Raw genomic sequence first — 11,281 nt, forward strand, 5'->3', positions numbered from 1 at the left:
TTTTAAAAAACGAACATTAAATAGCTGAATTGTGAATATAATTTCTAACTCAGGTAGGTGTTTCTTCAATAGATAGGGGCAAGGTGCCAAGGAGAAATTGAGGCAATTAGTCAAGAGACAGACCTGTGCTTCCTGCATCTGCCCAGATGATCCCTTTGGGAGTGGACGAGGGCTGCATGGCCATGCTGACTCTCCAGGAGCCCAGCAGCCGTGCTCTGCACCACGCCCCACTCTTAAATGGCTCCCCTTTGGAGGATTTTGTGGCAATCATGAAAAACTTCGCCAAAACAACCCTCTTAGGTGGCCCGTCAAAAGAAGGGCCATGCAAGACTTTCCCCTTCTTTTGTATCCCTGAGGCGTCAAAGGTAGTCTTTCAATTTGAAAACACTCTGGTTCAAAAGCACCGGGATAAAAATGACTGGTGGAACCTCCAAGTCACCTGGTTCCGCAGGCTCAAGCAGTGGTGGCTTTATTGGGGACCCCAGCCACCCAGGAAGCTAGTAAATGGAAATGGGGTCCCCGAGATGTTTAGTATTTCAGAACACCTAAAGGAAATCAGCACTTAGAGCTATAGCCGTCCGGTCCTGGCCTTTGAGTTGTCATCTCAGGATGGCAACCTGGGTATCTCATGCCGGTCAGAAACCCTGAACACCACAAGGGCACAAATGGTCACTTCATACAGTCAGGCTCTTCCAGAAGTAAATTCTTGACAACCCTGGCACTCAGAGCGCAGAGCAACAGCATGGGCTGCAGCTGGGCCTGGCTGGGTGTGCACACCCTCTGCCCCCCACCCAGAGCCCTGGAATCAGGGATGTGGGAACAGGATCCCCAGTGACTTACACCTTAAAGCTGGAGAAGTGGGTACTTTACAGTGACCAATTTGAGAGTTACTCGTTCCTGGAAGTAAAACCATGAAGTAACCTACGAAGGCCATTAAAAATAAAAATAAGGGTTGTAAGCTAGGCACAGCGCTCTTGCCTTGGGGAATGTTGGATCCCAAGTCACCATTAGTAAGAATCCTCAGGCTAAGCCTTCAACCAGGATTTCGCAGGAGAGCCAGGGAGGAAGTTGACCTCATGGCCTCACAGTGAACCCCCAACATGGGCTGAGCATCTCAAAGGAAGCGGAGGGCAGGGCAGACCTCCAGCCTGGCTCTCCCTGAGGTCTGGTGTGGTCCACCCAGGCTCCTCCTCCTCAATTAAGGCACGTTTCTCTACACAGGAAGTCTCTCATCAGCTACTAAAGGAATACACTTTCTCTGTACGATTGTTTTTGTAGTACTGTAGTCATTGGAAAGAAATGCAGCAAATTTCCCCCCACATTTTAATATGGGACAATAATTCCCTAATTGTGTGGAGACTCATTTCCATAAACTCTTGCTTTGATGGACAATCTATGGGTAAACTACAATGTATCTAAGCTGGATGCTGTACTGTGTGTGCTCTTAACTCAGTGGCTCTCAACCTTGGTTGCACATCAGCATCACCTGGGAATCTTTTTAAAATCTGATTTCTGGGCCTCATCCTCCGGAAATTCTGTTTCTTTGTTATGGGGTGGGGCCACAACATTAATAACAAAGAAACAGAATTTCCTGAGGATGAGGCCCAGAAATCAGGATTTTAAAAAGATTCCCAGGTGATTCTAATGTGCAGCCAAGGTTGAGAGCCACTGTCTTAACTCATCCCATTTCCCCACATTCTGAGCTTGTTCTACAGAAGGGAAGCAGGCTCAGGGAAGTGACGTCACCTGTGCCAGGTCACCAGGCTACAAAGTGGCAGAACCCACGGTTCAAATTCAGAGGTAGCTCCCTCCCAGACCTACACCTTGGCATGCCAGCCTCCCATGCACTGCACCAGGCCGGCTGAACTTGTACTTCCTGCAGGCTGATGCCGTCTCTCCAGCCCAGGCCACACGGGGCACTGACGGTTCAAGAGCTTTGTAGGCTGTTAGATGGCAGGGAAGGGCCAAGCGGCTTCACATCACAGGCTTTTGCATTTCCTGATCTCTGAGGCGCCAAAATGAGACAAGAAGCTGTTTTTTTTAAAGCTATTTCCTGCTACGTGAAACCTAGAAATGTTAGGAACATCTGATCTTGTAGGGATTTCTCCAACCCCGCTCCACCCTTTCCTTGTTGAGAAAAAAGTCATCCTGTGGGTCCTGAGACAGAGGGCAGGGGCACGCTCTGGGGCAGTGTGGCCCAGCACCCCCACCATTTCACGGGATATTTAGCCACAGTGGCCCGAGCCGTCCAGTTAGCATCTTGATGTGGAAGAGTGGGCTTTTAATTGTGATGATCCATCGGTTCAAGGTCTGCTTCTGCGTGAAGAACCCTCCACAAAGCTGATGGTCTACCTGTGACACAGGACACCCGGGGTCTGGAGTGGGGCTTGGATGAATAGGACACAGAACACATTATGGCTGCTAACGGCCATAGGAATCATTTTGCCAAAGTATTTATGATGTGCCTGGTGCTAGGTGAATAGCAAAGAAAATGGTAGAACTTGTGTCAAGAACCTTTCAATATTGTGCAAGAGACAAACCAAGATAAAAAACACCAGTACAAGTTTTGCTAGTGTGGGTAGCCAAAAGGCGCAAAATCACGGCCCCGTCGGGTTGGTCTATTAATGGAGTCCCACCGATTTCACCTTAGCCTTCCTCATACGGGTCCCTCCCTCAGGTCCTGCTTGGTTTTGAGGTAGCTTCCTGCACTCCACTGCATCACACAGCCTTCTCCATGCTCCACAGGGCAGTCCGGCTGATACTTCCAAATGCACTTGTTTTGATGACTCCCTTGTAGAAACCATCAGCGGCTCCCAGCACCTACATTACCGAGAGAAAGACCAACGTCCCAGGCCTGCCTTGTTCATCCTGTCTGCCGCCTTCTGTGCCTCACACTCTTCTGAATGCTCAGCTCCCTAAGTATGTTTGCAATCCTCTTTAGTTTTGTTCATTCTCTTCCCCAAACCTCTGATGTCTCTTACGACTTGACTCTTTAAAAGTGCACCATTTTGGTTCTCATTGTGACATGCAATGTGGCCTCGCTACTAGGAACATGGGGCTGGAGCCAGACGCCATGGGCTGTCATCGACTTGGCCACGTACTGTGTTACCTTAGCCAACTACTTGATGATGTGCTTTAGGCTCTCATCTACGAAAAAGAAGTCAGACCTACTTCACTGGGTTGTGAAGATTATGTTAATTAGAACAATCCTGGGCACGTAGCATGTCTGCAATAAACGTTAGCTATTAGCAACACCATATTTTCTTTATTGGTGTCTGACTCATTTGTCAACTCGAAGACCTTTGAGGTCAGAGACTGACAGTCTTTGGTCATCTGTAAAACCTCAGGGCGAGTGGAGAGCAGGTGCCCATGAATATGCCTGAAGTGAAGCGTTAAGCACCTTTTTGGAGGTGAACACAAAACTTGGAAGACAGACTTGAGAAAGCATTCCAGGTAGGGACGATGACACATGAGAATGTATGAAAGAAATCTGTGTGGGAGGCTTGAGAAGCAGCTTTGATGACATGGAAATGCTGAGGACGGTGGAGCCAAGAGCAACTGGAAATGGTGTGACAAGGACTGCGTGGAGAATACAGCAACTGAAATGCAACAGAATCAGGTGGAGAAGATTCTGGTCGCAGGGAGACTAGTTAGAAAAGTTATTCATAAGTAGCAATAACAGCTTTTATTCCCAAACCCATCTTCCTTAAAAAGAAAAGGCAATTTCATGATCACAAAGAGGCCACATTTTTTTATTGACATCTCAAATCACTACATACATTCAGTATTGCACAAATTATAAGTGGGTTGACAATTATATTAATACAAACTCACGAGCATAAAGCAACTGCTCTAGGTTTTGGTGCAATTCGTGTCAGGTACTTTAGTAAATACGACAAAGATCAAGGAACTCAGCTACTTCAATTCATAAGACTTGGCTTTCAAGCATATGGCATCTCATAAAACAATATGTCAAGCTCAGGAAAATTAAGTATTAAGTTACAAAAGGAACGCTGTTAAAAAGAAAAATTGGTGACAAAAATGTTGGGTTAAAATATTAAGATTAAAAATTTTTAGCACTTGGACTTAGGATCCAGAAAGTATATGCATCCTGGGAATTTCAGGAGAAGACCCCTGTGCTCTGCTACACTCACTACTACATTCCAAAAGGGTGCTCTGGGTTACCACGTCTTCCCTGCAGGTATAAACCACTGCTTCATACTTCAAAAGAAGTATGGTCATTCACACAGAGGGGTTTACAAATAAGATTCTTCTCACTCAAAATAAAAATATGATCTCCATCAATTTACCCAGAAATCTTATCGAAACGTCAATCAGCTAGAGAAGCCAGATCGCCCATTTACCTTCTCTGCCTGCCTCGGTGCTCCAAGCTGGCCTGTCACCTGAACGGAAGGGGAGATGTGAGTAGTCCCGCTCTATCTGTGCAGGTGGGCACAAGCCCTCCTCCTTCCCTGGGTTTTGCTTCCTAAGGTATAGAACTGATGGGGAGGGGCTAATGGCTTGTAGGAGACCTTTCAAATAAAAGAATCTAAGCTTGAGATTCCATCTTCAGCAGATGTTTAGAGTGGCAAAGAAAATGGATGAAAAATGGTGGGTGAAGTATTTCTTACCTTTGATGCCATCACTCAAAACCATTCTGCACTGTATTTCAAGGAAATCTTTGACACTTTCATCTGATGGCTGATACTGCTAAAGGGTAAGGAAATGAGGCATCTGTCAATGAAATTTTGGATACAAATATAGAAAGGCTGAGCCAAGTTTGGGTAGAAAAACAATGCATCGCCATGTCAACTAGTAGTCAGGGCTTTCTGCCTCTGAATTTTAAGATCAATCTGGCCTAGAGATGCACATTCAAGCCATTCAACAGAGATACAGTGTGCACACCTACTAAGAATGTGTTTCCCGAAATCCTCCCAGGCCGGCACCTTCTGTAAAACTGGTTCTAACAGAAAGGATGCAAGAGAATTAAGTACAGGGCAGGATTTATTTTTCTTTACAGATCAGAAAAATGACCCAAAGGGAGTGATGGCTTCTCATATTGTCCCCTAAAAAGAAGACAAATATCACTTCTGAAATCTAACACACTGGCTTCATTTTCAAAATACTTATTTTCCTCCTAAGGCAGCCATGCATTGTCAACCTTAAGCATGTGACAGTCACGATTTCTTCCACAGCTTTCCTGGAGCTTACAGCCAGAGTAGTCCTCAGGAGTCAAATATTAAAGCTTTCTCCACAGCCACATGTTCCTTTGATGTTGGGGTTATTGAACACAAACTCACTGGATAATTTGTCCTCAACATAGTCCATTTCTGTTCCTAAAAGTGTTAGCTGTGCTTTCTTTTCGATGAACACTCTGACTCCTGGGGGAGAAGAAAACACATGTCATATAAAGCCTGCACACCAACAGAACCTGCGAGCCAAAGGTCAAGTAAGCTTTAAATAGTAACACTAACAAAACCCAAACAGGGCGCTTTTGAATCTCTTATTGTTTCCTTTAAGGGATTCAGTGCTCAGTTTCCTGTCCCCTTTCTACACAATAACCTATGTAAAAAACAATTATATTAGGTCAGAAAGTTGTACCCAAGCAAATTCCATGACAAGTCTATGTAAAACTAGAATTTGCCTTTCACTATATTTCACCCATTTTTCAAATTTGCAACATAAGGAAAATGTGTATATTCAGTGAATTTTGTAAAGATGGAGACGATACATTTATGAAAACCCTGCAATGCCATCTATGCACACGACACATTGCCACATCAAAGACTCTGGTAGAATGGGCTGGTTTAAGACAACGCAGCAGTTCTGTTCTTCTGTGCATGGGCTAGAAAACTGGTAATAACATAACCCATAGTAATTATGTCGGCAGAAGTCAACATCTTCATAAATACAATCAGTTTAAGAAAGCTTTCTCCTTATAAGAAATTGAGTCATTACTTAAATATAACCATACATATTTATTAGATCTCCTATTCATTAAGATGAAAAATTTAAGGTTTAAGTTTATGTACTGATTTAAAAATAAAATATCAACAAATACCTTTCTTGGTTCGTAAATACAATTTAGTAAAATGAACTCACACTAGGAATCCAGGAAAGCTGGCCAACAGCACACTTCTGATGCACAAAGCCACAACTGCAAAACCCATGTACACTGAAGTTCCCCTAAAGCTGTAGCACTATTTATTTTGTTTTAAATAGGCTTAATCAGATTATTGCATAGGGACAGGCATTGGAGGCAAATATGATTAAAGACCTAAAAATTTTAATTTGGAAATTAAAATTGAAACTATAGAATCCTCAAAAGCATGAGATGACATTACTTGATATATATGTAAAACTGCTACTTTACACAAAAGTAGTCGGTTCATTTTGACGTTTTATCATCTTAAAAACTTTCTGCACAGAATAACCTTTCATAATTGAAACAAATAAATATATTTAACCAATAATCTACCCTAGCTCTGCCATAAATCTGATTGGATTCAAATGTTCACTAGGCCACTTACTAGCTCTGTGACCCTATGCAAATTATTTAATCTCTCCATGCCTCAGTTTTCCTTATTGGCAAAATGGGGACAATATGGTATCATTCTCATTTGGAAAGTCTCTCAAACCATGTCTAACTCATAGTGAACATTATAAATGTCATCCCTACTATTATTATTACTCTTGCTATATAAGGAGAAACATTTTAGGCAAAATAAAGTACCCAGAAAAAGTTTGTTTAATACTCACCATCTTGAACAACTTCTTCATCAGAATCTCCTTTTGTTTTTGTATATTCTAGAGTATAAGAAAGGCCATTGCAACCCCTGGTTCGGACACCAACTTTCACACCTACCTGAAAAATAATTGTAAATATAAACTTAATTTTAACATAATACAGATTAAACAATCATATTTAAAAAGTCCTGGCTATATGATATTATTCACTTCTTCATTTCTTTTTAAGCTAAAAGATATATATTAGAGGCCCAGTGCACAAAATTCGTGTACTCAGGGGTGGGGGTGTGTGGTCCCTCAGCCCAGCCAGTGCCCTCTTGCAGTCCAGGAGCCCTTGGGGGATGTCTGACTGACGGCTTAGGCCCGCTCCCCACAGGGAGCAGGAGAGGCTCCTGCCACTGCTGCTGCGCTCAACGGCCGTGAGCCTGGCTTATGGCTGAGTGGTGTTCCCCCTGTGGGCACTCACTGACCACCAGGGGGCAGCTCCTGCATTGAGCATCTGCCCCCTGGTGGTCAGTGTGCATCACAGCGACTGGTCGTTCCGCTGTTTGACTGATTTGCATATTATCCTTTTATTATATAGGATTCCTGGCTATAAAATAGCTCTTTAGAAAGTATAAGTGGAATGGGAAGCAAGTATTTTAAAAATTTACTTACTGTACAAACATTATTATGACACAAAGGGGTGGCCCAAAAAGAATCAAAACTAAGTATATACAAAGAAAACAATACAGAGGGGGAAAAAACCCCAAACTATAGTCACTGGGAATAACATTGTAAAGGAAAGAGTTTTAATTAAAAAAAGAAAGAAAGAATAATCACTCTTTTTAAAAGGAAAAAGAAAAGTATCTGAATGGCAGAGATGACAACTTAAAAAAACGAACTTGCTCAAAAACACTTCTGCTCCACCTCATCATGTGAGATGTTCTCAGGAAGTTTCCCTATGGTTAGGTTCGCCAAGGTCCACAGACCTGGCAAGCATGCTGCCTCTAACAGGGCCTTAATTCTAAGGCAGAGTTGTGTCAACATTCTCAAATACCAGGAAGCAAAAGACTGATGCCAACAGAAATGTAAGAAATTTAAAAAGTGGCCCAACAGCACTCTTAAAATACCAAAGTCAGCCTTAATGTAATTTTCTAACAATGTCTACAGAATTTCTATTCTTGGATCCTATCTGCTTTTTCATTTATGTATACAGCAAAAATATCATCATAAAAAGTATTATTTCACTAAGCAGATGTTGATTCTCAGAAAAGCAGCAACATGTGCTTGCTTTCGGAAAGCGATCATGGAGGAGGAAGACACTGGTGAAGCGTGCGAGTTAGAATGTCAAGCTGTCTGGGAGTTTTGATAAGCTGAATCATTCAAAGTAGTCTCTTCTGTCCTTAAACAGCAGCAAGGACGGAGCCATGATTTTATTCACCTTCAGATGCCAGATTATTGAGCCTCGGAGGCAGTTTAACATATTCAGCATAAATACACAATAAATTGTCTAGCTGAAGTTCTGGAGCTTAAGTCGTAAGTATTTAGCTTAGTCTTTATTGTTGTAAACAGGAAGACACAAGCAAGCAGGAAGTCCAACTATCAGAATGGAGCTAGACACTTAAACAGTATGTGCAAGTACAGCTGTAGGTAACTGGAATTTGGAAAAGGGATTGACTGCCACGGTGACACCAGATGAAGTGCTTGCTCAATCCTTTTCATGTTACCATGACCAAATCCACAAAGTTAATTTTTTTGTTTCATTTGGTTAATTTCTACTCTAGTCATTAGTGTATCCAAATGGAGTTGGAACACTGACATACGTTAGCACATAATCATTCATGGGAGGAAGGTGCCAGAACTCCCATTGTAACGGGATGTTGTACAATGGAATCTAGAAACCACTCTGTAGTCTAATCAGTAAATGTTAATAGTCTTGGAAGTAATTTACAGTATTCTGTAGGCAATTAGCAATACAATAAGACTAAGATTATGTACACACTCTTTACTCATCAATTCCACATCTAGGGATATAGCCTATGTACATGCACTAAGCTATGCTTACAGGTCTAGAACAATGGGCCTGGTGTACTATAGACACTAAATATTTGTTGAGTGATGTTTGTGGCAGCACTGAATGAAAACCCAAAAAAACCCTTTAATATGGGGGGTGGGGGGACTGGTTAAATAAATCAAACTTGTTCAATGGACTATGCTATTAAATGCAGCCAGGAATAACAATGAGGTAGATCTTTATGTAAAGACTAGAGGCCCGGTGCACGAATTTGTGCACGAGTGGGATCCTTCAGTCTGGCCAGTGATTGGGACTGATGGGGGGAGTGGGGGGGGACTGCCCACTGGGGAGAGGGACTGCAGGAGGTTGGCTGGCTGCCCTCGCCCTGCATTGGGCTGATGAGGGGGAGGGGGCAGCCGCTGGGGGGAGGGACCGTGGGAGGTTGTCCCCAGCAGCAAGTTAACCAACAGTCGATTCCACGAGGAATTGGGCTCCCTCCTTTCTCCTGTCTGGGTCTGGGGTGTGGGTGAAACAGATTCGGGGCTGTCAGGGCCCCAGCAGCAAGGTCTGGGTCAGGGCATGTCATAGTTACTGGCCAGTCGTTCCGGTCATAATGGTTGCTTAGGCTTTTATCTATCTATCTATCTATCTATCTATCTATCTATCTAGATATGAAAAGATCTTCAAGCTATTTCATCAGGGGCAAAAAGCAAAGTATAACTACAGCATATATGGTATGTTCTCACCTAAGTAGGAAAAAATACACACACAAGCTTAATAAGCAGAGTTGAGGCCAGTGGTTCCCCCCTGAAGGAAATATTTTCGGTTGTCACAACTGAGGAGTGAAATGGAGTCACTGGCAGAAGCCTCTAAATGTTTAGATGACACTAAACATCCTGCAATCTAAACCCAAAAAAGAATTACACAGCCCAAAACAACAGTGCTGAGGCTGAGAAACCCTGGTCTAGGTAAATAAAACGTACAGATTATCTCCAAAGGACACTAAGAAGTTGCCTCTTGAATGGGAGAATGATGACCAAGTGCCTGGGGTAAGAGAGTGACTTCCTTTTCTGAGTATCCTGTTGTATTATGTGGATTTAGAGAGCGTTTGAGATCTTGGTCCCTGGCTATGTTGTCAGTTTGACTCAATTAAACTAACCCCTAATTAATAGAAGCATACTGTTTATCACAAGACAAATTCATTGTGAAAATACAACTTTATTTGACTGGTTTACTTACATGTTCAGGCTTATCTTTAAGAAGTTGTTTTATCTTGTTTACTGCTGAAGGTGTCTAAAAAAGAAAATGTTAAGTTTTTAGCTACAAAATTTGCATTCTTCAAATCAAAGCCTTATATTTTCTAGTCTTTAAGACTACTCAAGTCTATCTGCAGCAAATTCATGTGATGAATTTATGCTCCATTCCCACCAGGGTACCTTGTGTATTTTATACACAAACATATGAACTGTACTTAATTAAAATCATTCCCTTTATTTTTCTTATTTATTATCCTCACCAAGGATATGCTTTCATTGATTTTTAGAAAGAGAGGAAGAGAGAAAGGAGAGAAACATCGATATGAGAAAGAAACATGAATTGGTTGCCTCCTATATGCACCTGGACGAAAGACTGAATTCGCAACCTAGGTAAGTGCCCTGAATGGGAATAGAACTTGCAAACTTTTGGAATATGGGACAATGCTCCAACCAACTGAGCCACCACCCAGGGCTTAATCATTGTCTATATTTTAAAATGTCTTCTAGCAGCAGCCTTTTCATCTTGCTCCCTCCAGTAAAGGTCCACTCCCTGTCATAATCTCTATGATACTATCCATGTGCATCACAAATGTAATCTTTCTGGGCAGCATCTATTTTGTGCTCCTACTGGATGTTCAGCAATAAGCACATTGCCAAACACACAGAAGGTGCTCAAAAGCCAATGAATGAATCAAAAGCCAACTTTCAGGCATTTTTCCTGTTGATTAACTACATTGCTCTTTTTGCTTACCCAAAATCTATTTCAACCCATCAAAATGCACACCTAGATGAAAGATTGCTACCATCATCAAATAACCCAGAGCGTGTCTCTCATCCCAGTCTCACCAAATGTTCAGATACAAAGTTGGCTTGCCGGGCCAGTGTGGCTTAGTGCTTGAGCATCGACCCAGGAGGCTACGGTTCAATTCCTGGTCAGGGCACATGCCCAAGTTGTGGGCTGGATCACCAGTAGGAGGGCATGCAGGAGGCAACTGATCAATGATTCTCTCTCGTCATTGATAATTCTATCCCTCTCTCCTTCTCCCTTCCTCTCTCTGAAATAAATAAAAACATATTAAAAATAATGTTAAAGTTGGCTTACATCAGTATTTCAGGGTATCTAAGGTAATCAATAATAGAAACAAGAAGAGGGAGGAGTTTTTTTTGGGAGAAATGCTTTTAACCTAGTCCAGCTGTCCTCAAAATAAGAAAAACATCACAACATACTGCATGTGTATCACCAACTCCACTTTCTTGAGAAGGAGGCTGTTAGGGACAAAGT

General features: G+C 42.4%; 1 protein-coding gene across 1 annotated transcript in view; it reads right to left on the minus strand.

The window, feature by feature from the left end:
- Window positions 1-3,723: 3,723 nt before the first annotated feature.
- ISCA1 (iron-sulfur cluster assembly 1) overlaps window positions 3,724-11,281 on the minus strand; it is an 11,594-nt gene continuing 4,036 nt past the window's right edge. The window contains exons 2-4 of the mRNA XM_006759489.2: window positions 9,983-10,036; window positions 6,760-6,865; window positions 3,724-5,381 (exon numbers count right to left, since the gene is read on the minus strand). Coding sequence (XP_006759552.1) covers window positions 5,233-5,381; window positions 6,760-6,865; window positions 9,983-10,036 — 309 coding nt within the window. The 3' untranslated portion in view covers window positions 3,724-5,232. The remainder of the gene's footprint in view (window positions 5,382-6,759; window positions 6,866-9,982; window positions 10,037-11,281) is intronic.

Source organism: Myotis davidii, unplaced genomic scaffold (genome assembly GCF_000327345.1).
Source record: "Myotis davidii unplaced genomic scaffold, ASM32734v1 scaffold556, whole genome shotgun sequence".
NCBI lineage: Eukaryota > Metazoa > Chordata > Mammalia > Chiroptera > Vespertilionidae > Myotis > Myotis davidii.